General features: G+C 36.2%; 1 protein-coding gene across 2 annotated transcripts; it reads right to left on the minus strand.

Annotated features, from left to right (window-relative positions):
• Positions 1-3,592: 3,592 nt before the first annotated feature.
• Positions 3,593-23,109, minus strand: LOC114320149 (DNA polymerase delta subunit 1). Of its 2 annotated transcripts, none has more exons than XM_028267264.2 (30): positions 22,721-23,109; positions 22,514-22,624; positions 21,329-21,435; positions 20,990-21,149; positions 20,307-20,502; positions 20,070-20,205; positions 19,830-19,967; positions 19,053-19,130; positions 18,807-18,898; positions 17,485-17,551; positions 17,299-17,370; positions 15,789-15,875; positions 14,800-14,919; positions 14,577-14,675; positions 12,898-13,005; positions 12,659-12,754; positions 12,500-12,565; positions 11,728-11,784; positions 11,330-11,417; positions 11,128-11,207; positions 10,055-10,168; positions 8,383-8,497; positions 8,129-8,301; positions 7,943-8,014; positions 5,463-5,537; positions 5,278-5,367; positions 5,039-5,199; positions 4,382-4,455; positions 4,202-4,289; positions 3,593-4,031 (listed from the first exon to the last, which is right to left on the minus strand). In XM_028267264.2, exons 1-30 carry the CDS (start codon positions 22,986-22,988, stop codon positions 3,944-3,946), a joined length of 3,276 nt encoding a protein of 1,091 aa, XP_028123065.2. In that variant the 5' UTR covers positions 22,989-23,109; the 3' UTR covers positions 3,593-3,943. The 2 variants fall into 2 exon arrangements, with proteins under 2 accessions (XP_028123065.2, XP_028123066.2); XM_028267265.2 differs by having other exon boundaries at positions 5,039-5,166; positions 22,721-23,108.
• Positions 23,110-24,476: the final 1,367 nt, after the last annotated feature.

The following is a 24,476-nucleotide window of genomic DNA, read 5'->3' on the forward strand; positions in this document are numbered from 1 at the left end:
TCCTCCCCCTCCCTTTTTTTCTGGTTTTGGTAAAGAAAAAATCTACAAAGTTATTAATTTAAACAAGATATGGCCCGTACCTTGGTTCCTTGAAGCATCCATATTTATTGGAGAAATGGGTCTGTCAAAATTTTGAATGTGGTTTTATTTTTTTAGAAAGAAAAACATTAAAAATCTCAAAAGTTTTATTAAATATTTTACCAAATGTTTCGCATTGATGTGTGACTCACACTACGTGAGTCTCACACTCGTGAAATATTTAGTAGAAATGTCTACTTGTGCTGTATTTTATTTACTTGTGTTGTGGGGCATATAATCTGAGTACTTCTAATCAATAAAATTTATTTATGATTTGTTTTCCCTTATTTCTCTCCATGTGGAATTAAGGAATCCCCTAGTGAATTCTAGGGCTTTGCATCTAATATATATATATATATATCAAATTTGTTTTAATTCAACACTTAAAATTTTATCAAACAAATTTTCAACTTAAAAAAAAAGCATTCAACATTCAACTTTCAATATGTAGAAATTTAATGTATAAAGAGAAATAGAGAATTGTATTATTGATTGATTTATATTGATATCTATTACAATGATTCATGATTCCTATATATAGAAGAGGGTGAGTGTGTAGTAGGTAAGGAGTAGGTGAAGTGGAGGTGGTAGTGGTGTAGTGGGTTAGGTTTAGTGGAGTAGGTGAGGTCGTAGTAGTGTAGTGGGTTAGGTTTAGTGGAGTAGGTTTAAGTGGGTGAAGTAGGTGGAGAGTAGGTGGATTTTAACAGCCCCCGCAAACTCAAGGGGGATAGGAACTAACCAACTTGAGTTTGGAGAGAGTAACAAAACAAGAAAATACATAAAAATAAAAGAGGATAAGAGACACTGTATGGTCGTGTCAGACCATTGGTGAAGACACTGGATGGTGGTGTCATAACGTTGTAGAGGACACTGTATGGGGGTGTCATAACCATGTAGAGGACACTGTATGGTGGTGTCATAACGGTGTAGAGGACACTGGATGGCGGTGTCAGACCGATGTAGAAGACAGTTTATGGGGTCATGTCGGACCGTTGTAGCAGACAATGTTGTGACAGTTGTGGTGACAGTTTACGGAGTCTTGCTGGACCCTTGTAGAAACTAACCGGAATCAATGTCGGGACAGTTTACAGAGTCTTGTCGGACCCATGAAGGAGCTAACCGGAATCAATGTCGGGACAGTTTACAGAGTCTTGTCGGACCCTTAAAAAGTCGCACCCTCAAAAGGTGTGCCCAATCTTTCAAAAGGCGTGCCATCAAAAGGCGTGCCCAATCCATCAAAAGGCGTGCCATCAAAAGACGCGCCCACTTCATCAAAAGACGTGCCCGACAGAAAGCGTCGAGCCATCAAAAGGGGCGCCTGACACGCGGCGATGCACGTGATTGACAGAGCGCGTGTCGGCCTCGTCGTCTCTGTCTTTATAAACCAAAGCGAAGTATGAGGCTTGGAAGCATAACAAACCAGTTGAAACCTCTTCGTTCTCTGTAACATTCTGTAACCAACCCTTCTCTGAAACACTCAGCAACCCAAAAACATGGCTTCTTCTTCCCGTTCAGCTACCCAGAACATAGCCTCTTCTTCCCGTGGTCTGCTCACTCTCTTTCCCGACCTCAACGAGTCAACAAGAGAGATAACTGGTGCGGTGGCCTGTGAACCTCAACCAAACATCTCTGGTTTTGCTCCGTTGAACTTTCTGATGCGGTCGGTGGAGCAAAAAATGGCAGTGCAAACGGATATTGAAGCTAATCAGTATACATTGAAGTCCTGTGTTGAAACTATGACTGCGGTCACAAACTTGTCGCACCGGCTGCAGAGTAGGACAAATGAGGTGCAGCAGTTAAACGCCCAACTGGCTCTGCTCCAACGCATGTATAAGGATGCGCGAGCAGAGATAAGTGTGCTAAAGGCGAAAAATAAGGAACTGAAGCGGAAGGCCACCATTATGTTCCGATTTGAAGGTCCGCCATATGCTGTAGTGGAGGAGCAGGGTGGAGTGATCGTGCCCAGTGAAGTGGGAAACACGGAGGCAACACCGTCAAGGGCCGCCCAGGACGGAGGCAAGAAGAAAAGACCGGCGGAATAGGCGAAAAAGTGAAATCGGTGGGTGGCCGTCTGCAGAAAAGAAAACAAATCTTGTGGTGTTGTGGTTAGTGTTGTTGTGGTTGTTTTTTTTTTTTTTTTTTTTTTTTAAATTGTGATCGGGGTTGATCCCTGAGATGAATAAAAGATGGTTTGGTGTGCAAAGCTATATGGTATGAATGGAATTTGAAAAAGATTAAAAAATAATGTGGAAAAAAAATAAAGAAAGAAATAATAAAAATATATTTGAAATCAAAATGAAAGATGGGGGAAATAAGGAAAGTGGTTTGGAGAAAATAAATAAAAATAATGGATTTTGAAATCAAACGGAGGAGAGAGAGGGGACAAGCCCATGTGAGAGAAAGAGGGGAAAAATGATAGCCGATGCACCCAAAAATAATCTAGCTGCTATCCATAGGCGCTTAGGGGAAGGAAATGGTAGCAAGAGACGGCCAACACCGTATATGGCTATAGCAAAGAAATGGAGTATCAAGCTCAATGGGCTAGGATTTAGACCAGAGAGTAAAGCCACTGGTCCTGTTGAACACACACCTCCAAGGCTCAAATAATCAAAACATGCTTCACGCATTTCCTTCCTTGCTTGATCAGGAGATGCACAAAACACCTTATACAGGGCTCCAGTCATTCCTCCACCAGTTAAAGGATGACGCATGTTGAAAGCATCACCTATTAATAGTGCTCCAGGAGTAGGGTAAGGAGCAGCTGGCATACTTCTATTGGGCATTGTTCTAATACTTCCCTTATCAATTGCAGCCATAAATGAATCATGCAGCTCAGGTGGAACCTGGGGAGCCACCAGAGGGAAGCAAAGCCGAAGGCTGCTGCAAAGCCGAAGGTTGTAAAAGCGAAAAAGGAAAAGAAGGCTCCGGCTAAGACAAAAGCTGCTGCGCCAAAAGCTAAAGCCGCTGTGAAGCCCAAGCCAGCGGCAAAGGCCAAGCCAGTTGCAAAGCCAAAAGCTGCTGTGAAACCGAAAGCTGCAGTGAAGCTCAAGGCTGTGGCGAAGCCCAAACCAAAGCCGAAGGCGAAGGATCCTAACAAGAGGCAAATGAGCATGGAGGAGAAGCATAGATTGAGTGTTGGGTTGCAGAGTTTGCCCCAGGAAAAGATGCCACAGTTAGTGCAGATTATGAAGAAGAGGAATTCACATTGGCCTCAAGAGAGAGGATTTAGGCAGTGATGGGAAGGTATGTGTAGAAAATAAGCGGAATAGGTTGAGGTCCGGCGGGCGGCCAAGGCGAGGTTGCCGCCCGCCAGTGAAACAAAAAATACTAAATGCTTAACCTTACTCTGATACCATGTAGAAATTTAATGTATAAAGAGAAATAGAGAATTGTATTATTGATTGATTTATATTGATATCTATTACAATGATTCATGATTCCTGGTGTAGTCGGTTAGGTTTAGTGGAGTAGGTTTAAGTGGGTGAAGTAGGTGGAGAGTAGGTGGATTTTAACACAATACTTCATTTTTAATTCACTATTTTTAAAAGAAAATACAATACAATACAATAGTAATACAAAACACGGTTGGACATGTGAGCCTTACCTCTTAGACAACCCTAAGCAAGCCTAACAAAAAAATTCTGCCCAGGCCTCGGGAGGGGATGGTGCTAACTCGTACACAAGTGAAAATCACCTAATTCTATCAGAAAAACTTGGCTATGTAGAACACCCATGAGAAATCCTCAGAATTATGTAGCAAAATTTCATATACAACTCCGTTAATCATGTCTGGTTCTTCAAACGCTACCAATCAGGAGATTGGACTTCTGCAAAATATATATCCACTTCAAAAAAAGAATGCTAACTAGAAGTTCCACCGATCTAATTGGACCTTTGCTTCTGCCATGTCTTTCTGTGCCTTTTTCCTCCGGTAAAATATTGGACAGTCCCGGCTGAACAAAAACATACCATTGAAAGATCAAGACACAAACAACACAGAGAATAGAAAGAAACAAGTGTCACAAGTTCAACCACCAACGCAATTAATCAGCCATCATTTGAGACATCAAACTGAAAGACCAAAACCAAAGGTACGAAACCAAAAGTTGAGTTTAAGGAAAACCTAGTGCACAAAACATCCTGATGAAGAGAACCTTGGCACTCCTGGCATTGCGTCCACAGCCTCCCAAAAAGCTTCTCTAAGTCGGACACTGCAATCAATCCATGTTTATTGGTTATTCCAGCACGCTTTCAGAGTCAAATTTAACATTGTAATATCAAATGAGTAAAATTTCTAGCATACCATTTGCTACAGTTTTGCAATAGAGTTCAGCTTCTCTTCCTTTGCAATGTGAACAGAGAGTTCGATCAGAATTGCTGGTCCAAACAACAGCAATTTTCATGATTAGAGAAAAACAAATGCATGCACATGCACCAAATTCTCAAAGAGGAGAGCATGGACTTTCATTTCTTCCATAATATAATATTACTCACTGCCAAATATAGTAATTCTTTTTGGGTGAACCACTGAACTAAACCCAAGTTTTAACCCTCAAAAAGTATTGTATGGAACTATACAAGATCTTTTGTCTTTTAATTGAGAGAGAGAGAGAGAGATGTTAGTGGCATTTCTAAACTGAGAAGTCATTCCCATTTGAGCACTTCAGCAAACATTGGTGTTTTTATTTTTTATTTTTGGCCACAGTAGAACATGCAATATATGTTCACTCTCCAATAAGATTTATAGAGTTTGTTGGCACTAATAATTAGACATTAATTTGAGTTAAAGGAATCACTGAAGAGTTGCAGTCTTTGTCTGTTGAAGCTAATTTTCAATTTTAAAAAAAAATCTAACAGTAGTGAGGAGTATAAAAAAAAAAAAAATTAGAAAAACAATGGAAGGATTTAGTCCTCACATGAAGTAACAAAACATGGAAACAGCATAGCATTTGAACTCTACCTGATTAGAGCCTTGCAGCCAATGCAACTAAGTTGCTTCTTAGCAAATTTCATTATGCCACTGTTTGAAGGAGTTGAGATGGAGATAGATCTTGTGTGACTTCCTTGAAGAAGTTCCTTACTGGCATTCTTCAAAATGGGCTCAAAAATTCTTAAAAGTGGCTGCAGGTGCACATTATTTAGGAGACCAAGTTGAACAAGGTAAAAGATAAAATGCAGAGTATCAGATACTAAACTAACCTTGCTTATTTGATTTTCAAGGTAGTATTGAGGGTCTATAGGTATACTATTTTCTAGCACGTAAATAGGATCCTCCGACTTCTCATAAGCCTGATTGTCATCATCAAATGATCAATTTGATTCATACACCAAGCACACAAAACACCAATGTGGTTATGAAAAGATAAAACTATGAAACAGATTACCTTGGCACCTTTTGCAGCTTTAACAATGACATAAGGTACTCTATCGCCGACATTTGGAGCAGTAGCAGCATCTCGCTGTCAATTGAAACAGGGACAAATTAAAAAAAAAATTCATTACTTCACCAATTAAATTGGTGTTATGGACACCTCAATTGAACTTGTAAACATTATACTGTTCATACCTCAAGCATGTGTAACAATAATATAGAAGTATGTCATACACATGTTTTGAAAACCAGACCGTTGATCAAACCGCAAAAAAGACTGGGTCAAGGGTCACTGGTGTTGAATATAGAAATTAAAGTACATCGAATCCTTTTATTTTTAATATTATGTCTATAATCTGTGATTGTGTCAATCACTGATTTAATATTGTTTTCTTATTTATATAGGTTCCTTATTTATATCGTTTCCTAAATTGTATCATGAATCTATTATATATACATGGCCTCTACCTCATTCATGGGTAAGTCAAATAATTCTTTCATTCTTTTTTATATCAGAGTTAGGTTAAGTACCCAATAATTTTGCTTCACCGGCGAATGGTAGCCTTGCCTTGGCCGCCCGCCGAATCTCAACCCATTTCACTGCCATATTTTCTTTCAGTACCACTTCGTGATAATCTCTTCCTCTATCCACTGGTTTATTCATATCCCAAATATCTCCATCATATTTTTTTTACTCGCAATATATTTTTGTGTGTTTCTGTTCCACTTTGTCTCTCTCTATTTCAACCTCAAATAAGTTTCTATCTTCAAACCTATTTGAGTTTGAAGAAGAAGTATTATACCTATATAATGGTGAGCATGGTGATATACCATGCCGCTCCCTCTAGCGCACAACCCAAGTCTCTCTCTTGGCACACCACCTAAGTCGCTCCCTCTAGCGCACCACCAAAGTTGCCTCCTGGCGCACTATCTAATAAGCCGCCCCTTGGCGCACTCAATCATTTGTTGTCATCATCGTTCAACACCACGTCATAAGTTATGTATGTGTCACACTTGCTGATTCAACATCTAGTTCTCTACATCGGTCCGGCGTGACCCCATTAAATTATCTTGACATTGATTCCGATTAGTCTCTACAACGGTCCGACATGACCCTTTTAAACTGTCTCGACATTGATTCTGGTTACTACAACGGTCCGACACGACCATAAACTATCTCCTGTCATTATTAGCTTTGGCCTGTAATGCCAACCACGGTCTTGTTGGCTACCGACCAAGGTGTTTCCTGGCCATAGATGCTTCGGCAACTCTTCTAGGGCAATTCAGCCCCTGTTTTTTCCCTTTCCAGGGCGTGGTGCTGATGTATTAAGCACTTTTTCGGCATTTTTCATTTAGAAGACTACCAGATTTGTTCAATAGCATTTATTTGAACTAGCCGTTGAGTTTTTTCCGACTTCTTCCAGTCATCCATTGGCAAGTTACGACTGTTGAATATCTTCACACCAGCTTGAGGGGGAGTGTTGAATATAGAAATTAAAATACATAAAATCTTTTTATTTTCAGTATTATGTATATAATCTATGATTGTGACAATCACTTATTTAATATTGTTTCCTTATTTACATCTTTTCCTTATTTATATCGTTTCTTAAATTATATCATGAATCTATTATAAATACATGGCCTCTACCTCATTCATGGGTAAGCCAAATAATTCTTTTCATTCTTTTATTGGTTCAACCAACGGGCCAACCGGAATCAAACCATGATGTCATAAATGTATCAAAAATTATATATTAATTTTAAAAAATAAATATTAAATTTACAAAAAAGATTACCCAAAAACTTAAATTTTCTTAAAACAATTTTCTAATGCTTTCCTTTATTTCTAAAACAAAAAATATCATAAATATATTTATTTAAATTATTTTTAGTTTTGTATTGATTATTTGAAAATGAAATAATTATATTTGTTGTTAACTGAATCATATAATAAATAATATATAATTTCCTTTTACTAGCAACTTGCAACTTGTAGTAATAGCATAGTGGATAACATGCATCTTGCTATAAAGAAAGGCCTGGGTTCGAATCCCAGCAGCACATATTTTTTACATAATATGTGCAATTGTGTTAACCGGGTGGTTGTGGTGAACCACCTCCGGTTCACCCGATTCGACGGTCCAACCACGGCTACAACCGGTTTTACATAAATACCCTGGTTTTCTACTAGAAACGGTTATGGTGATTAGTCCAAACCGGAATCAAGACCAGGTGGCGGTTCAACCAGACAAACCCGATTCAACAGTCCAACCACAAGTATAAGCGGTTTTACATAAATTGGCAGGTTTTCTACTAGAAACGGTTCTGGTGGTTAGTCTGAACCGGAATCAAGACCGGGTGGCAGTTCAACAGGTTGAACCGTCCTGTTCGGTCCAGTCCGGTTTCCTAAACAATGGTCATACATGTAAAACAAGGGTAATTATTCAAAGTAATTCAAGTGCATGATCCAGTCAATGAAGTACTACCAACCTTTCGCATCCGCTCAGCAAGTTCAACATGTGCTGCCTTCACTTCATAATCATCTCCTGTTTTTGTCAGACCCTAATAAAATGTAGTAGTCAGTGCAAGGTTAAATAACTTTCACCCTAATGTTAAGCATTTTCAGAACATGGCAGGTAGAAAAGGAGAAAACTGTCTGATCAAAATCTCCCTTACCTTGGTAATAACCAAAAGAGACAAATCCATGCGATTCATGAGAAGATCTGAGATGGTATTTTTGACGTACTGAACAGCACCAGGAATATCCCTTTCTATTAGTATTTTATGAAGGCACTCATTTACCAGGTTCTTAACCAACAGACAATTGTCCCTTCGAACTGTTTCAATGCCTGAACAAAAATTGATAAATCATAAGGGTAGGTCAACACAAGATACTGAAGCTCAGACAGTTGAAAAACTCCATTCCTCACCTTTAGTATCCATTTTGTCAAATTTGTCCGGATTCGTCCATAGAAGACCAGCATATCTCTTCTTGCTAATCAGTAGATATGGATAATACACCTTCTCAAACTCTAGTTTTATGGGCTTCAAAACACATGTACCACCAAAATAAGAGAGAGAACAACTAAAAGGTTGTGTAAAATAACTATAGTCTAAAATCTTAACACAAGGTCGGGTAAATGTTCTTTCAAGTTGCTACAAGGAATTCCACAATTTAAACTAAAGACGAGACTGAAAAGGAACTGGTAAGAACGCACATTTTTAATGTTAATCCTACAAATATATAAGCCAATATGTGCCCAAGCATCTCTCAACAGTTCAAATTTATTAATTGAATCCAATGTCAGTTAGTAAAAAAAGAAATCAATCTATTTTAATTTAACGGAGTGCTGCTGTTGCTGTTTCAAAAACTCAATGCTAGTCTTTTGACTTAAGACTGCATTATCAGCAAAAAACATAGACATATTAGAAATGATTAATTAAGTTGGAATTCAGTAGCAGCTTCCAATTAAAGACAAGATGAGAGAGGAATGGTTTGCTTGTGCATAAGAATGAAAACTATTGCAGCTGTAAGTAATGACAATACACTCCTTGAAAGTGATCTAAGCCTTGTTCCATGACCAAAAATAAATAAATAAATAAATATGAATAGATCAGGGTTGAGTTTTTCCAGAAAATACAAGATTGCCAATAATATGACATAAGAATTCATTTCTAAAGACGAAGCCAATTCATTGGAATAATGCTTTGAGTTGAGTTTAATAAAATGTATAGCTATTGAAGTTCAACCAAGTCCACAACACATCCAAATATATCCTCCTACCCCAACCCCCAGCCCCAAAACAAAATTTAATAAAAATAATAAAATAAAAATGAAGGTAGAAAATTCCAAGAAATTGGGCATTTAAACAATGAGTGCATCTGCATACCATACAAAAACACCATCTTTCTTCAACCAAAAATGGTTTTGAACATAACTTATCAGTTTCTTCCAGTATAAATTGTTTAGTAAGATCTCTTCAGTACATATTTGAAAACTAATTCTAGAAATGGTTGCGTTTGGTAGAGTTTTGTAAATATGATTTGAGAGTATGAGTTGTATTTTGAGTTTGTGAGTTTTGAAATTATGATTTGAGTATGGAAAATTTGTTTGGTGAAAGAGTTTTGAATTGAGTGGGAAATTTTTGATGTGACATGATATTTGATACAAAAACTTACAACTCATAACCAAACATACAACTCAAAATTCTATTAAAACACAAAAAAAAAATTTAAAATTTGGAAAATAATTTTTTCGAATATATAAAAATTAATATATGTCAATTGCAAAATATATATATATATATATATATATTTTGCACTGTTCCGGTCAACCGGCCGGACGTCCAGTTAGGCCAAATTTGAAAAAAAAAAAAAAATGAAAATCACGCCTGAGACAGTTTTCTGCAGAGTTTTGGAAACATGATTTGAGAACTGGTTCCAAACATCATATTTGAATATGGGTGCAGAATCATTGTTTGGAAACACAACCAAACACAGCCTTATAATTTTGAGCATGATCATGAGGGAACTTAGAGGTAGTTGACAATTAGGGTAAAGATGATAGCCAACTAAATAAAGAACTCAAAACACTTAACTTACTTTCGTGAAAGTCCCACTAATGTAATCAGCAGCTTCCCTCCCCAAGTTCATAGCTTCTTCAACAGCAGAAACACCAAATTGTACCATTACAGAATCTGTATCTCCATATATAACCTAAAATTGTTAAATAATCAATTCTCATTGAAAAAATGGACCACATATCAGTGTCTTAAGATAGCTGAGTATGAACTATGACTACAGGGCACAATGCACTCAAGTGAACTACAATATCAAGCAAATAATCAATTTGCATGCTTAAATATGATTCAGTAATCCATCTACATAAGAAGACTAATGAACTTAGCAAAGAAAACAAATGTGGGTTTGGTAAGAGCAACATCTAGAACCATATACTAATTGACAAAATATAGAGCCCATCATACTTTCATATTTCAAGTTCTGTTCCAAAAAACTCGAACAAAAATTTATTCGTGAACAATACCATATTTATCCAAATAACTCAAAATGCCGGCAAAAGTAATTATATTAATCAACCAGCAAAGGTTATGACAGACTAGAAACTTTAGTAAATATAAAAGCAATTATCAGCATAACAATTTTGATTGGTTAATGTAACTTGAAAGGATTTTGATCAACTAAGTTTTATTAGATCATCAAATCTTTGAAATTGTAAATTTAGAAACTAAATACAGGGAGAACATTGTACTGAAGCACCACTTGAAACTATGCAAGATCAGTATTGTTAATAGCACCACCAGAAAGATCTTTAGCATAGAAAGGGATGCAAATATGTGGGAAGAATTTAACATTATGATTGCTTGGTTGAAGTGATTATTTACCTTTACAAAAAATCTATTGCCTGGAAGTTTATAGTCTATTGGGCTTATCGGGGGGGGAATAACCGAAAGTATGATTTATACAACTAGAAAAAACAATAGAAAAATAAACAGATTGTTATTAATTCATAAATTTAGTCGTCTTGAATGAAATAGTACCATATTTCAAGGTGCAATATGGATTGAGAATACTGGGGTACTGGCATAATCTGGTCACACCGGTTGTGTCTAATGAATTAGATATTCCAACATAAAAAGGGATTTCAGATGATATACCTCAGCATTGTGTTCATATCCCCCAAGTGTCATAAATTTCTCTTCCACGAGTTTTTTTGTATGCTCAATCATCTGCCGGCCTTTAGAAGGAGGAGCAACTCATAAGCACAACTCCCATAGATACTCACAAATTATTTTGCCTTGTACAAAGGCAAATTTTTGTATTGGATTAGCAAGAAGAATTACTAGAAAGGTATATTACCATAGCTTGTAACACTGGAAGATATCTCTAAACATGGTAATTGACCAACAGTAGCTCCTGTAAACCCATATACAGAATTTGCACTTATCTGAAAAGCCAACACCATGGAGCTTAAATGACTGGAGAATGTAATAATTCATATTATGTTTAGAATTATGAAAAATACAAAACCATCAAAAAGTAAATAACTAAACACAATCAAATGCCTAAAAAAGGAGACAAATAAACAGGAAAAATGCTAGGGACCCCAAATGTCATACCAAATGTTCTACCAATTGTCTCGCATGGGTGTGGGACCCATACCATGTGGGTCCCATGTGGGTGCCACACCCATGTGAGACATTTGGTAAAACATTTGGGATCCCTAGCATTACTCAATAAACAGTGACATGCTTTACCTTTAAAGCCAGCTGGCGACCGTCTAGCACAGCCTTCACAAGAGGATCCTTCGCTTCCTGAGAGCCAAATGACAAGATCATTACAAGCAGAAAAAACCTATCATTAACTCAGAATGCAATTTGGGACAGGTCAACCCAAAAGCTAAACCAACCCCATAACCTTGGGTTGGCAACTTTTTTTGTCCTGGATTAGAATGCTTGAGAACAAAGCCTATGTGGTCAATTCTGGGTTGGGAAACAGATTTCCCAGAACCAAAGCCACAGCTTATTGAACCAGAAACTAGGGGGAAAATTGTGCCAAATTTTGAAAAACTGTGGTCCTTTCAAACCTAAGCAATCATCCTCTGCATCCAGTATAGCTCCTTCTCCTTTATTCTACTGCTATTTCTGCAAAGAACACACATGTCTGGGCAAAGGGCTTTCTAAGGTCTACTAACTTGAAGCATCTGGTATTGACTCCAAAAACGTAATTCCATTTGTCAATGACTTAAGAAAAATTTCCTCTATGCTGTATACATAAGAGGTAATAGCTACCATTTATCTCCGAAGGACCTATCCGAAGTCGCATTTCAAAAAATAATAATAATTTGTATGCTTGATCACACATATATCTCCAAATTGTTCCCCTTCAACAACAAATAAATAAATAAAATTTAATTTAGCAGAAAAAAAAAAAAAAAACAAGTTGAACTAATCAATAACTATCAATGCATGACAGAAAAAATGAAAACAAAATTAGAGCCCAGAAAACACTAGAAAAGTAAATAGACACCTTTAAATCTGCTTTAGCTCTTTTACGAGCAGTTAACAGTTCTTCAAGAATTTCTGGAAGTATTCCCTGAAATTAGATGATAATAATTTGTTGTAGATTAGTTTCACCCATGTATTTATATAGATACCATTCAAAACTACACCAATAAAAAGGTTTAACCTTCTGTAAATTCGGTTTGACAAAAGTTTCACCAGATGGAGTTTTGTTAACACATTCTGGAGGGAGATTGAGTTTGCGAACATCTTCAGGCATTACCTTCATGGAAGTTGTCAAAAAATAACAATAAACCTATTAGCTTCTTCGATAGAACCTATCATGCATAAGAGTTGGGATATATTCAATCCTAGATTCAAGACAAATGGAAGACACTGATCATAAAGAATAGAAAAGCATTTCACCAGTGTGCAGTAACATAAATTATATGCCATCATGATTGATGGATATAGAGATGCAAAATCCAACGTTGCTATTGGCTTCTCGTAGAATCCTGCCCTGGCCTCCAAAACCTGCATTGTATAGAATCCAGGAAGCCACACAGAGAGATATATAAATAGATAGACAGGTACATACATACATACCACATACATATATATATATATATAGAGAGAGAGAGAGAGAGAGATCCATTTCTAATTGGAGTTCCTATATTTTATGCAGTGGCTTGTAGGAGACCAATCAAATTGCTAAAAGTCATGCTAAAGACCAATTAGAAAACTGTGAGTGCTAGTGGTTTGTCCATGCTGAGTGCTAGTTATCTGTCATGAATTGGTCATTCTATCTATTAATATACTAAAAGGGTATTCTATTAAACTGCATGGAAATATCATATCAAAATTAGCAAAGAGTGATGGAATCAGTTTCGTTGAGAGTACTTTGGGATCTGTCCATCCAATCACGGTAGCACATATAGCCTACCCCATACCCTAATTTGAAGGATTACATGTCAATGCCCATCAAGAGTTAGAGATTACAAAATCAGACCAAGCTACTGGTTGAAAATGAAACAAGGAAGAAATAGAGAAGAGAAGCGAATGTGAAAAAAGAAGGGGAAAAAATAGAAAATGAGGAGACAGTGAGCTGTCAAGTATAATAAGCATTTGTGTTTTCATGGAAGTGCAAGTCGGAGCAAGTGAAAGCTGTCTCATGCCACAGCTTTCACTTTCACCAAACACGGGCTCACTTGCACCTCCATAAAAGTGTAATTATTTTGAGTTGTTCCCATTTAAATGCACTTTTCCCATAAGTTTATATGGTGTCCCAGAAAAGGGCCAAAATGCCCGTATAACACAATCACTTTTCTTAAGAAAAGTCACCAAGTGATAATTTTCTAATCACCATCATGTCTCCACGTAGATTTCAACCCAATGCAATGAGTTTCTAATGAAAAAGAAGACTGGTCAACACTGGCATTGCTTTGTGATTGCATAAAATCAACAAATTCAGATAAAAAATAATCCACATAGTGCTTTGACATCGTCATACATCTTGTCTTCCATATTTCTGCAGTCACATGATTTTTATGATGCTCCCTCAAATATGAATAAGTTACATTTCCTTATAATGAAATTAAAATTTATGAAATAAGCTTTATCATTTCAGAATTTTAAATTATATTGTGCATTGGATGGATTACGAGCAAGTTGGTACTACTGCACTGCTCACTGGCAAATGGTACAATAAGCCAATTCATCTAGGGAATTGTTATTCCCACTCATTTCTTTATAAATACACTCCAAAATTTGTCTTTAGTGTCCCAAATTGCACATGACACAATTCGCAATGCTTGTTAGAAGACAAATTTTAAAGTACATTTAAAAATAAGTTTGGCAAAAATAACAATTCCCTTAATCTATTAGTTTATCATGTACATGGAGGGTGATTTCATTCAACTTCCCATGTGATGTGTATTTGGTTTTCCAAGGGTAAGATCTCCTTCAAAATTTTAATTGGCGTGCTACTGCAATTATAATGATGGCAATATTCTATATTCAAAAATAAAATAAAATAAAATAAAAAATCGTTCAATCCTTTTTCTAAAGAAATGCATTTATTGAGGAAGAGTAAATGACAAACTTACAGTTGCACCTTCATAAGTTCCTGATTCAGATCCTGCCTGTTTCACATTTGGAATAACAAGATTCTTTTGTCTCGCCTTTCTAAGAAGTTGAGAAAGCACCTGAAGGTAATGATTGTTGGTATTCATTTTTTCAGTATATAGAACCCTCCACGTATTCATTTTTTCAGTATATAGAACCCTCCACCACAACTAACAACAAAGCAATAGTTGAAAAGCTCATAACCTTAATACTCTGTCCTCTGGAAAGAAGAAATGAGATAGGTACACCTGTGACACGAGCCATCTCCACATAATTGTAAATGAACATCAACTTGTCCAAAAGCCGTTGTGGGAGATAGGCATCCTGCGAACAAATTAACATGTTCGGTCTGGTATGTAGTATGTAATTTATGTAATTAAGCTTTTTCTTCCCAAGCATGAGGAATGATAATTTATGTAAACAAGACATACAGGATTTGCATAGAACATACCAGAAGCACTACCTGTGATGCAAATTTTTATGATGCATTTTTCTTCTTCTCATATGTTTTTTTTTTTTTTTTTTTTTTTTTTTTTTGGTGTGTGTGTGAAGTGTAACATCCCACCACCTGTTGGCCCAAGTAACCTGAAAAAAGTTGGTCTACCAACATGACTCAAAATGCTTAAGCCAAGTTACCCCAAGATAGAATTACCCCACGATCACCCACGCAAACTTTGGATGTGGGGCATCGTTACAAACTTCCTCATTTATACCCTCACGTCCTCATGAGGGGTCCATAATCAATCAGAATACCATAATGAGCTCGTGGCCAACCCAGAGCAACGACCCACATGGTCGTGTGCACAGGATGGCTTTGATACTAATTGTAACACCCCACTGCCTGAAGTCTAGTAACCTATAGAACGTGAGTCTACCAACATGACCCAAATCCAAATGTTTAGGCCAAGTTACTTAGTACCAACCTAGCAGTGCCTTGTACACCCAAGATCAGCCATGCAAACTTCTAATGTGGGATGGGGTCGTTACATAAACGAAGGAACTACAAAAAAGATGACTTCCAAAATTTTCAAATTAGACAACAATATTTCTACGTAAAAAGTTCGAAGAACAACCTATTCAACTTCATTCCTTCCCTATAAAAAATAGTTGAGACACGATTTTTTTCTATAAGCCACTTGAATTCTTTATTTGATTACGCTAAAAGATGCACCAAAATAAAATATTATATGCACCTTCAAACAGTAGACAGCTAGTCGCCTTCTTGTTTCGGGGTTCCCATTCTGAAGGTCAGATATAATTGAATGATGGACATCCTCTTTCTGTGCACAAAAGATGGTATCAGCAAAAAATTCTATTCCATGACAGAAACCAATAGAGAGCTAAAGAACCACAAATGGGGATCACAAAAGATAAGAACGGACAAAAATGCATTATGAACTTCTGTAACACAACCCCTCACAGTCCACAACCTCACTGACTCAATCTTCATTTCAAACAGAACTGACAGCAAGAGTAATAGCAAAGATTTTGAGAAGATAGCTTCATCAAGTACAAGATGCTGCCTAATAGTTATATATTACCTAGAACAAATGTACGAAGTGCGTCTAGTTCTAAAAATATTTATTATTAAAAAACCAACATATTTTGATGCATGTTTGATACATGTCAAAGTCGAGACGTGTCCAACATCAACATGGCACCTTCTTAGAAGTGTTCATGCTTCTTGGAATCGTAATACCTCAGTTTGCCAAATGCAAGAATGTCGGTTCAAGGTTAGAGGCAGCCAAATTGTTCAAATAATGAGAAAGTTTAGGTTCATACCCAGTTATCCTCCCAACACAATGGCCAGACCAAGGTAGTTGCCAATGTAGATGTTGAAGTCACACTTGGTCTTCATATATCATTGAGCCTCTTAGCCAGGACCAATTAGTGACCATAATTTTGTCCGAGATTAATGATTTAATCCTCCAATGTGCCATAAAGCTCAAATAATATCCCACAGCAGAATTTCTCTCTGTAGAGTGAATTCTCCTGTTGAAGTACTAAGATCCTTCTATTCCCAACAAACAATGTGTGTTTGGGTGTATTGAGACAGTTTAGTATGAATATTCTGGATCTGAAGTGATATGGTAGGAGGACTTAAAAGTGGGCATGTGTCCAAATTTGCATAATTATTCCTTAAAGAAGACATTACACAAAAAAACCTTCAAAAATTTACAGAAGGCAGGGGGACTTAAAAAGTGACAAACATAACAGTATCTTAAATCAGCCACTTGCATTCCGAAACATACATAAGTTCAAGTATGCTAGAGAAAAGAGATGAGAAGCAAGCTCGCTGATGTATGTATGTATGTACATGCTTACATGTATGTGAATAATAATAATCAGAGTTTCAGTTTTCCATGATGCAATGGAAGTTAGGCAAATAGAAGAAGAGACATTTTCACTCGGGGAAGGAATAGCTATAAATCTAGAACACAACAACTGGAAAATGGAAATGCAGCACAAAGAAGCATTTTGGCCCATCACATTGACGAACTTTAATGCTTAGAATAACATATAATTTTAATCTCCAATGGTGATTATAATTAAAAAGAGCTCTTCCATCGGTAACTTATTCAAATGTTGCAAACTGTTAGTGGATGTAGATTATAACAATGAACTGAAACAAATGTTGAACAAGATACCCTCAATATTACATAATAAAACAAATAAAAATAGAAAGGAAAACATAAACTTTGCCTGCTCATTAAGAAAGTGTGCTGAAACAGAATTCAATGAATACGAACTTAGTTTATAATCCCTTTGCATAACCTGCATAATCAAAGAGTGATAGTAGAAATATTAGGTTTTGATTGAATCTTCGTGAATATACCACCATAAACCAATCTGAGAGAAAGCATAGAAAACAATCCCAATGAGCAAAACCTGAAGCAAATCAAATTGAACTCTCCCTTCCACTGTTACTTCTTTACTCTCCCTTGTTCCATACTGCCTGCAATCCCACAAATATCAATCAGTTGAATACTCCCACAAGTTATATAGAAAGTAACACCAAGAGAACTCACTAGCTAAGTAATATATTCCATTCGAATGCCTGCACAGATAAAATGCATGTAATGTACAACAAATTGTATTGAAGTCCACAACCACAACTTATTATGAGAAAGAGAATCTTCCAAGTCCACTATAAAACCATTTTGTGATACATGGACAAACAAATAATATAACACACAGGTTAGAAAACTTCAAAACGCCTCATTCAATTTTAATTTTTGGAAGTCTGGAAAATATTGTGGCCAAGAGGCTGAAGCATAATTAAGGCAAATGATAGACAATACAATGGGCATTCAAAAAAATAAACTATGAATGCAAGCAAATACAAGATTGAATATCAATTCTCCACCATGCACTTCCAAGCTTATATACACGTGGAATTTCATAGTTTCCCTTTGCTTCTTTCTATGCTTGTCATCATTTGTTCTACAGCCCATATCTACGAATTTACAAAATTAACAAATTGCCAGAGACTTATAAACTGAATAAAAAGCCATTAAGGCTGTCCAACAGCATTCTAATCTATATAAAAATAAATAAAAATAAGATTCAAGATCATGGGCTGAATAAAAAGCCATTAAAGTTGGCCATGATAGTATGATATAGAACAAAATCTATATAATGAGGGTAATGGATGATTTTTTCTTCCCCTTTTTTTATATGCTTTTGATTAGGTGATGGACATAGAGTACAATTTTCGCATGATTCTTAGCGTGGACAAAGACACCTTTGAATTAAGCCTTTCAAGATCATTTTGTGATGCCGACTAATTCAGATGGTGCAGTACTGGAGTTTTGGGACTCATCCCCTTCAAGAGTAATTTGGTCACTTTTTCTAGAGACCCTTGCAGGATTGGTAGCGCAAATGAAATTAGAGCAAGTACTATTAGCCAAAATGAAATGTTGAAATGACTTGTACTTATTTAATGTGGTAAAGAAGAATCAAAGAAATCAAGGAAGTCAACGCAAAGAACAAAATACCATAATAATGGGGTTTCCAAAAATAAAAATACCAATTAACTAGGAAACACAATAATGGGCTCTTTAAATTAGATGTGTGCCTTGTATTAGGTGCATACAGCAGAAAATTTTGTATTGTATAAAAGACTAACAATTAAATATTAATCAGCTTTAGGTGATTTTAATTGATCGTCAAAGAAACAAATTTAAGGGATGAACAATCTAACATGTAACCTTGAAGAAAAAGTCGTATCTTTGACACGGACTCTGCTGTTTCTGATGCGGCCAAGCATTGGAAATTCTGGTATTCCCAAGACTTCAGCTCTCTACAGGAGAAAACATAGTTCAAATGAACTTACTCAAGCTGGTCAGAAACAGGAAAACTTTTACATTGCTAATTCTCACACAAAACAGATAAAACCAAATAAAAAACTTCGATGGTGATGGAGCACATAGTAAATACAAAAAACGTTCAATAACCTGAATGAGATAGGGCAAATCAAATTTGCAGATGTTATATCCAATTATAATATCAGGATCTACTTCACGAATAAAGTCCTGCAGATAAACCTTGCTTGAGTGAAGCTACAGAAGTTTAAAAATAGAAGTAAGGGCTATATTTTCTTGCAAAGCCATGACAAGCAGTTTATTTAACATAATTAGAATTCACTGCATGAACTAGAAAGAAAGAGAAACTGAAACAACATTACCCGAATTTCTTCAACCAATAAAATGTATATTACTCCTATTTTCCTCATCGCAACCAACATAGATAAGTGCACTCTTTGAAAAATACTTATGATCAAGGGAAGCAAACCAAATAGAGAGTAAGCACAGCAGAGGATAAATGACTAAACCATACACCTTTCCAGGTACTTCAAAAAATGCCAAGAACCAGGTACCAGGCATGTGAACATAGATAACTTTTCCATGTGAAAAGTCTCCTAAACTGCAATAGAATCATGTTAATTTCTGCATTACTTCCTGTTCCCCTATCTTATCCTTCGTCAATAATATCAATGTTTATTGATCCATTGACCAGTAAAAAGAAAAATAAATAAATAAAGATACTAATACTAAAACGATTACGATTTCATATATACTACAATCTTTAACCAATAAATGCGTTCTTTTAGGATGAACACTACCTACATAAATTATTTTATTCATTATGCCATCAGGTACAGGATCATTACTTTGAAGCATTACATAATCATTGCAAATAATAATAATTATACTAATATTAATATTAATTACCCTCCAAGCTAGTAACACTTCTCTTTCCGTATCGAATGACATCACATCAACACCTACTATTGGTGAGCATGAATTAAGGGTCATGACATTCCGAACAAATGGCTGGTCCTGTCCTTGCAAGGTAATTAGATTAGCCACCTAGAACAAAAAATCTTGCTTCAGCAAAATAACCAATACTTTCCAACTGGTTGTATTTAACTCAAATAAAGTAGATTGACAATAGAGAAGTATAAATTAAACCTGGATAACAGGATCATGTGTAGGCTCAGGAAAATGGCCCTTACGACCAGCACACTCAATGTCAAAGCTCAATATGCGAAACGGAGCCATTTTGGAGAACTCTCCTTCCGGAGCATGGCTTATCAAGTCTGAATAACTAAGAGAAATGTTAAGGAAATCATTTATTCTTATAGTGAAAGACTCAATAACAAGTGAACATAGTGGAGCCAACTGCATGGACTCCCTGAATAAGGATACAGGCAATCAAACTCTAATTGGCAATAGGATAGATTCTTCGCTGACTTCCTATATTTTCCAGCAGGAACTTCAATCCAATTACCACCAACAATGTTGCAGTCGATCATGAATCGAAGAGCAAAAAGAACATTGCTTTCGTACGTCATAAAGCTCTTCATACCAAGACCATCGATCTGTATGCCTCTATCAAGGATACCTACCATGTTTCAAAAATATAAATGGATAGCAAAAAACAAAGTACAAACTGCTAACATGATCAGATCAGATCTCATGATACCAAACTAAAAAAATGTCATGCATACTTGCACTATGCTACATTCACCCTATCATTGCATACACGCTTGTCCTACCATTTCAAACTAACGAGCAGATACAACCAAGAGTGGGCTGGTTTCAGGCCCACCAAACCATAAATCGGTTACATATGCAGGCATAACAGTTGTGAAACCCAGTCCATCTGCCTAATGCCCATGCAAGAAGCAACAACTGAAATTAATAGGCCAAGAAAAAGTATGACAAGAGAATGAGGTTGCCAGTAACAGCTACACATTGAGCTTCGCATGCACAAAGTATGCAATGAATATGGGTCATAAGAAGCAAAAACTGTCAAAGAATGTGATTAATTAAATGACTAACTACCTCAAAATAAAATTTTGAAGGGGTAAGAAAGTTCAAATGTTTACCACGGCAGCTGGTAATCATTGTTGGTAATGCAACCACAATTCTAAGAAATGGCTGAGAATCCTGCTGCTGATAGTACATAATGCTTCTTCTCTGCACCATTTCTATGCGGCGAACAATCTTAGGAACCCTATTGTTTCTATTCGCCTCCCTCATCCTCCCCTGAAATAACCACCACATGCAACAAGCATGTAAATTTATGTAACTATTTTCTCAAAAGTACTCAATCATGTATGCTCTCAGACAAACCTATAAATAAGTATTTATACACAGAGACACATACATTTCCATAAACATATAGGAAAATATATTATTCTATTGTAATTTGTAAAACAAAATACCTCGAGAATTTGATGAAAATGAGAGATATCATCAGGACCCATTCCTGGAGGGCAGCTGATGTAGAAATATGGTTCAAATCCATGAACATGGCAGCACACGCTATGTCCTGACCAATGATCATATAACCATTGCTTAGAATTTAATGAGACATAGGTTAACCCAAAAAAGAACCACTAAATACCCAAATAAAACCATGTTTGACTGCTTGAATCCAACTTTTTTATGTTAAGAAAGAAAAATGTGTCGTACTTTATGGCAGAACTAGAGTACTCCCATTGTGAGGGCCTTTTCTTCCTAAACCATTGAGGCTATGTTTGGTTCATAAATTTGGATAGGGATTTGGAAAGGGAAAGGGAAAGGGAAAGGAAAAAATTGTGAAAGGTGTGTGAAATGTAATTATATTTCATTCACATTTCACCCGCCTTTTCTTTTTCCCTTTCCCTTTCCAAATCACTCACTAAATCCGTGAACTAAACACAGCCTGAAAGAGTGACAAATAAGCACAACACTATACTTTATTGACAATTTCTAAAAAAACCAAAAGTTACAGGTCAAGTTAAAATAAATGTCCTCAACTTAATTTTAACCATTAAGGATTCTTTACTATACAATTTCCACACACAGGGTGGAAATCATATTTGTAATTGACAAATTGAAGGAACGTAATTAAGGTTTTGATATCCATGCTGATGCCTACTAAATGGTTAGAGCTTCTCCACTGGCGTAGTATTTTTTGTATTATTTTAGCACAGCAAAAGTGCACTTTATACGAATTTGTTACAAGTTGCTGCACTAGTGTGTAGTATTTAATGTGCTAAGATAGAATAGGAGTCAATGTGCTAAAATAGCATAGGTGCTCCAACAATATAATATTTTTTGTCCTAAAATACCACTTGGGTGGACCCAAAAAATTTAGCATTTCAATTTTTAAAAAATATATATGCATAGGGAATGAGTAATATCCTGGGTTAAAGATACCTATAAGAGAATGCCCATACTTTCTATATAAAAGAGAAATAAATAAACTACTTCAAGAACTATTCATGTAATATGACTGGATCAGATTCAGACAGTGCCCAATTTAATACAAAAATAAAAATAATACTAGAAGTCAAAACCCACAAAAGAAGAGCAATGTTAGCCATTCCAAAAACTCAAGAAAAAAAAGGGGGAAAAGAGCAAACCTTCCCTGGTAACCCCAAAGATCCTGATAATAGCAGCAGGACCAGACGAATTAGGCAACAATTCCTTATGACTCTCTCCGATAACGTAATCAATCTCCAGCTGCTGAAACACTACAAACCCAAAAACCACAAATCTTCCACACACACACAAAAAAAAACACCTACAAATCAACACAGCTCTGCAAAGAAAAGAAATTTTAAAATTACCGATGCTCTGGGACTGAGACTGGTAGGGCTGAGACAAAGCGGGGCGTTTCCACTTCAAGAGACGAGAGGAGAGAGCTTGTTGCTCCTCCATGTCGCGGAGGACTTGGGACTCCTCCTCGTAGAGGGTTTCGTCGAGGAAGACGTCCTCGTCCATATCTTCTTCTTCCATGGCGGCGCGGTGCTTCTGCGGCTGCTGTTGCGGTGGTTGTTGGCGGTGATCGGAGGAGAGTTGAGATCGCTTCTTCTTCTTGTTGTTGCTGTCGTTCATGGCTGTGGATTGGAGATAGATGAGTGATGAGAGAGAGAGAGAGAGAGAGAGAGAGAGAGTGAGGGCACGAAGCAACAACAGGAGAGAGAGATGGGATGAAATTCCCGCCAGTTTTAGGGATGTTTTTATAGTTGAGTAAAGTCCGGGCATTTCCCTAAATAAGCCAAAATACTAGTCAATTCCCAAAGTAAACTAAGTCTAATTTTGAAAGAATTCTCAAAATAAGCTAAAGCATGGTTCACAACTACGCTTTCAAATGTGTGTGCGCCTGTTTTGCGTGAAAATTGAGAAATCCTAAAAGCGTGGTTACAAAAGGCGCTTTTAATTAATTTTTTTTCTTCTGAAATCGCTATTCTGAACCATACTTTTACAAAAAAAAAATTCTTCTGAAATCGCTGTTCTGAACCACATTTTTTGGCAAAAAAAAATTTCATTAAGTAAAATCGTGGTTCACAACCACGCTTTTAAAACTTATATATAATCTTTCCAACCTCGTGTTTTGCATTCACGCTTGTTACAGTTTCACTCTCTCGCTCTCTGCTGTCTCTCACTACTCTCTCTCTCTCTCTCGCTCTTACTGCTCTCTCTCTGTCTCTGTGCTCGAGCTCCTTCTGCTTCTCAGTACTGTCGGTACCTCTCTCTCGTTGGTATGGCTTCTGTCATCTACTTTAATGCGTTTTTTGTGTTTGTGAAATTGTAAATAAATTAAGGTTAGGATTCATCAATGTGGGTATAATGTTGGTAGAATAGGGTTCATGAATGTGAAAATGTTGTAAAATCAGAAATAATAAATTAGGGTTAGGGTTTATATTTGTGAAACCTGTTTCGAATCTGTTAAATGTGAAATCTTAAATCTTAAATTAGGGTTAGGGTTAGGGTTTATATTTATGAAAACTGTTCAGAAATCAGTTGAATGTGAATGTTGAATGGTTTATATTTATCTTAAATCTGTTTATAATTGTGAAATCTGTTGAATGTGAAATCTTAAATCTTAAATTAGGGTTAGGCTTAGGGTTTGGGTTTATATTTATGAAATCTGTTTAGAAATCTGTTGAATGTGAATGTTGAATGGTTTATATTTATCTTAAATCTGTTTATAATTGTGAAATCTGTTGAATGTGAAATCTTAAATCTTAAATTAGGGTTAGGCTTAGGGTTTGGGTTTATATTTGTGAAATCTGTTTAGAAATCTGTTGAATGTGAATGTTGAATGGTTTATATTTATCTTAAATCTATTTATAATTGTGAAATATGTTGAATGTGAAATCAGATTTCTATTGAATGTGAAATCAGATTTCTATTCAATGTGACATCTGTTGAATGTTGAATCTGTTTAGAAAAATTTAAATATTATGTATGAAATGAGAAAATGAGGGTTATGGTTTTCAATTGAATGTGAAATCAGAAATGAGGGTTTTGGTTTTGAATTGATGAATGTGACATCATTTTTCAATTAGGGTTAGGGTTTTAAATTGTGAAATCAGAAAT

This window comes from Camellia sinensis, chromosome 1, assembly GCF_055761805.1.
Source record: "Camellia sinensis isolate YWXY chromosome 1, ASM5576180v1, whole genome shotgun sequence".
Lineage (NCBI taxonomy): Eukaryota > Viridiplantae > Streptophyta > Magnoliopsida > Ericales > Theaceae > Camellia > Camellia sinensis.

What these genes read in the sequence shown, in the direction of transcription:
- LOC114320149 (XM_028267264.2), bottom strand. Translation starts at nt 22,988, where the DNA reads ATGAACGACAGCAACAACAAGAAGAAGAAGCGATCTCAACTCTCCTCC. An exon ending in GAGCTAAAGCAGATTTAAAG is followed by an intron (nt 11,785 to 12,499) that starts GTGTCTATTTAC and finishes TTTGGCTCTCAG; the next exon opens with GAAGCGAAGGATCCTCTTGT. An exon ending in CAGGATGTTTTGTGCACTAG is followed by an intron (nt 4,032 to 4,201) that starts GTTTTCCTTAAA and finishes GTTTTTGTTCAG; the next exon opens with CCGGGACTGTCCAATATTTT.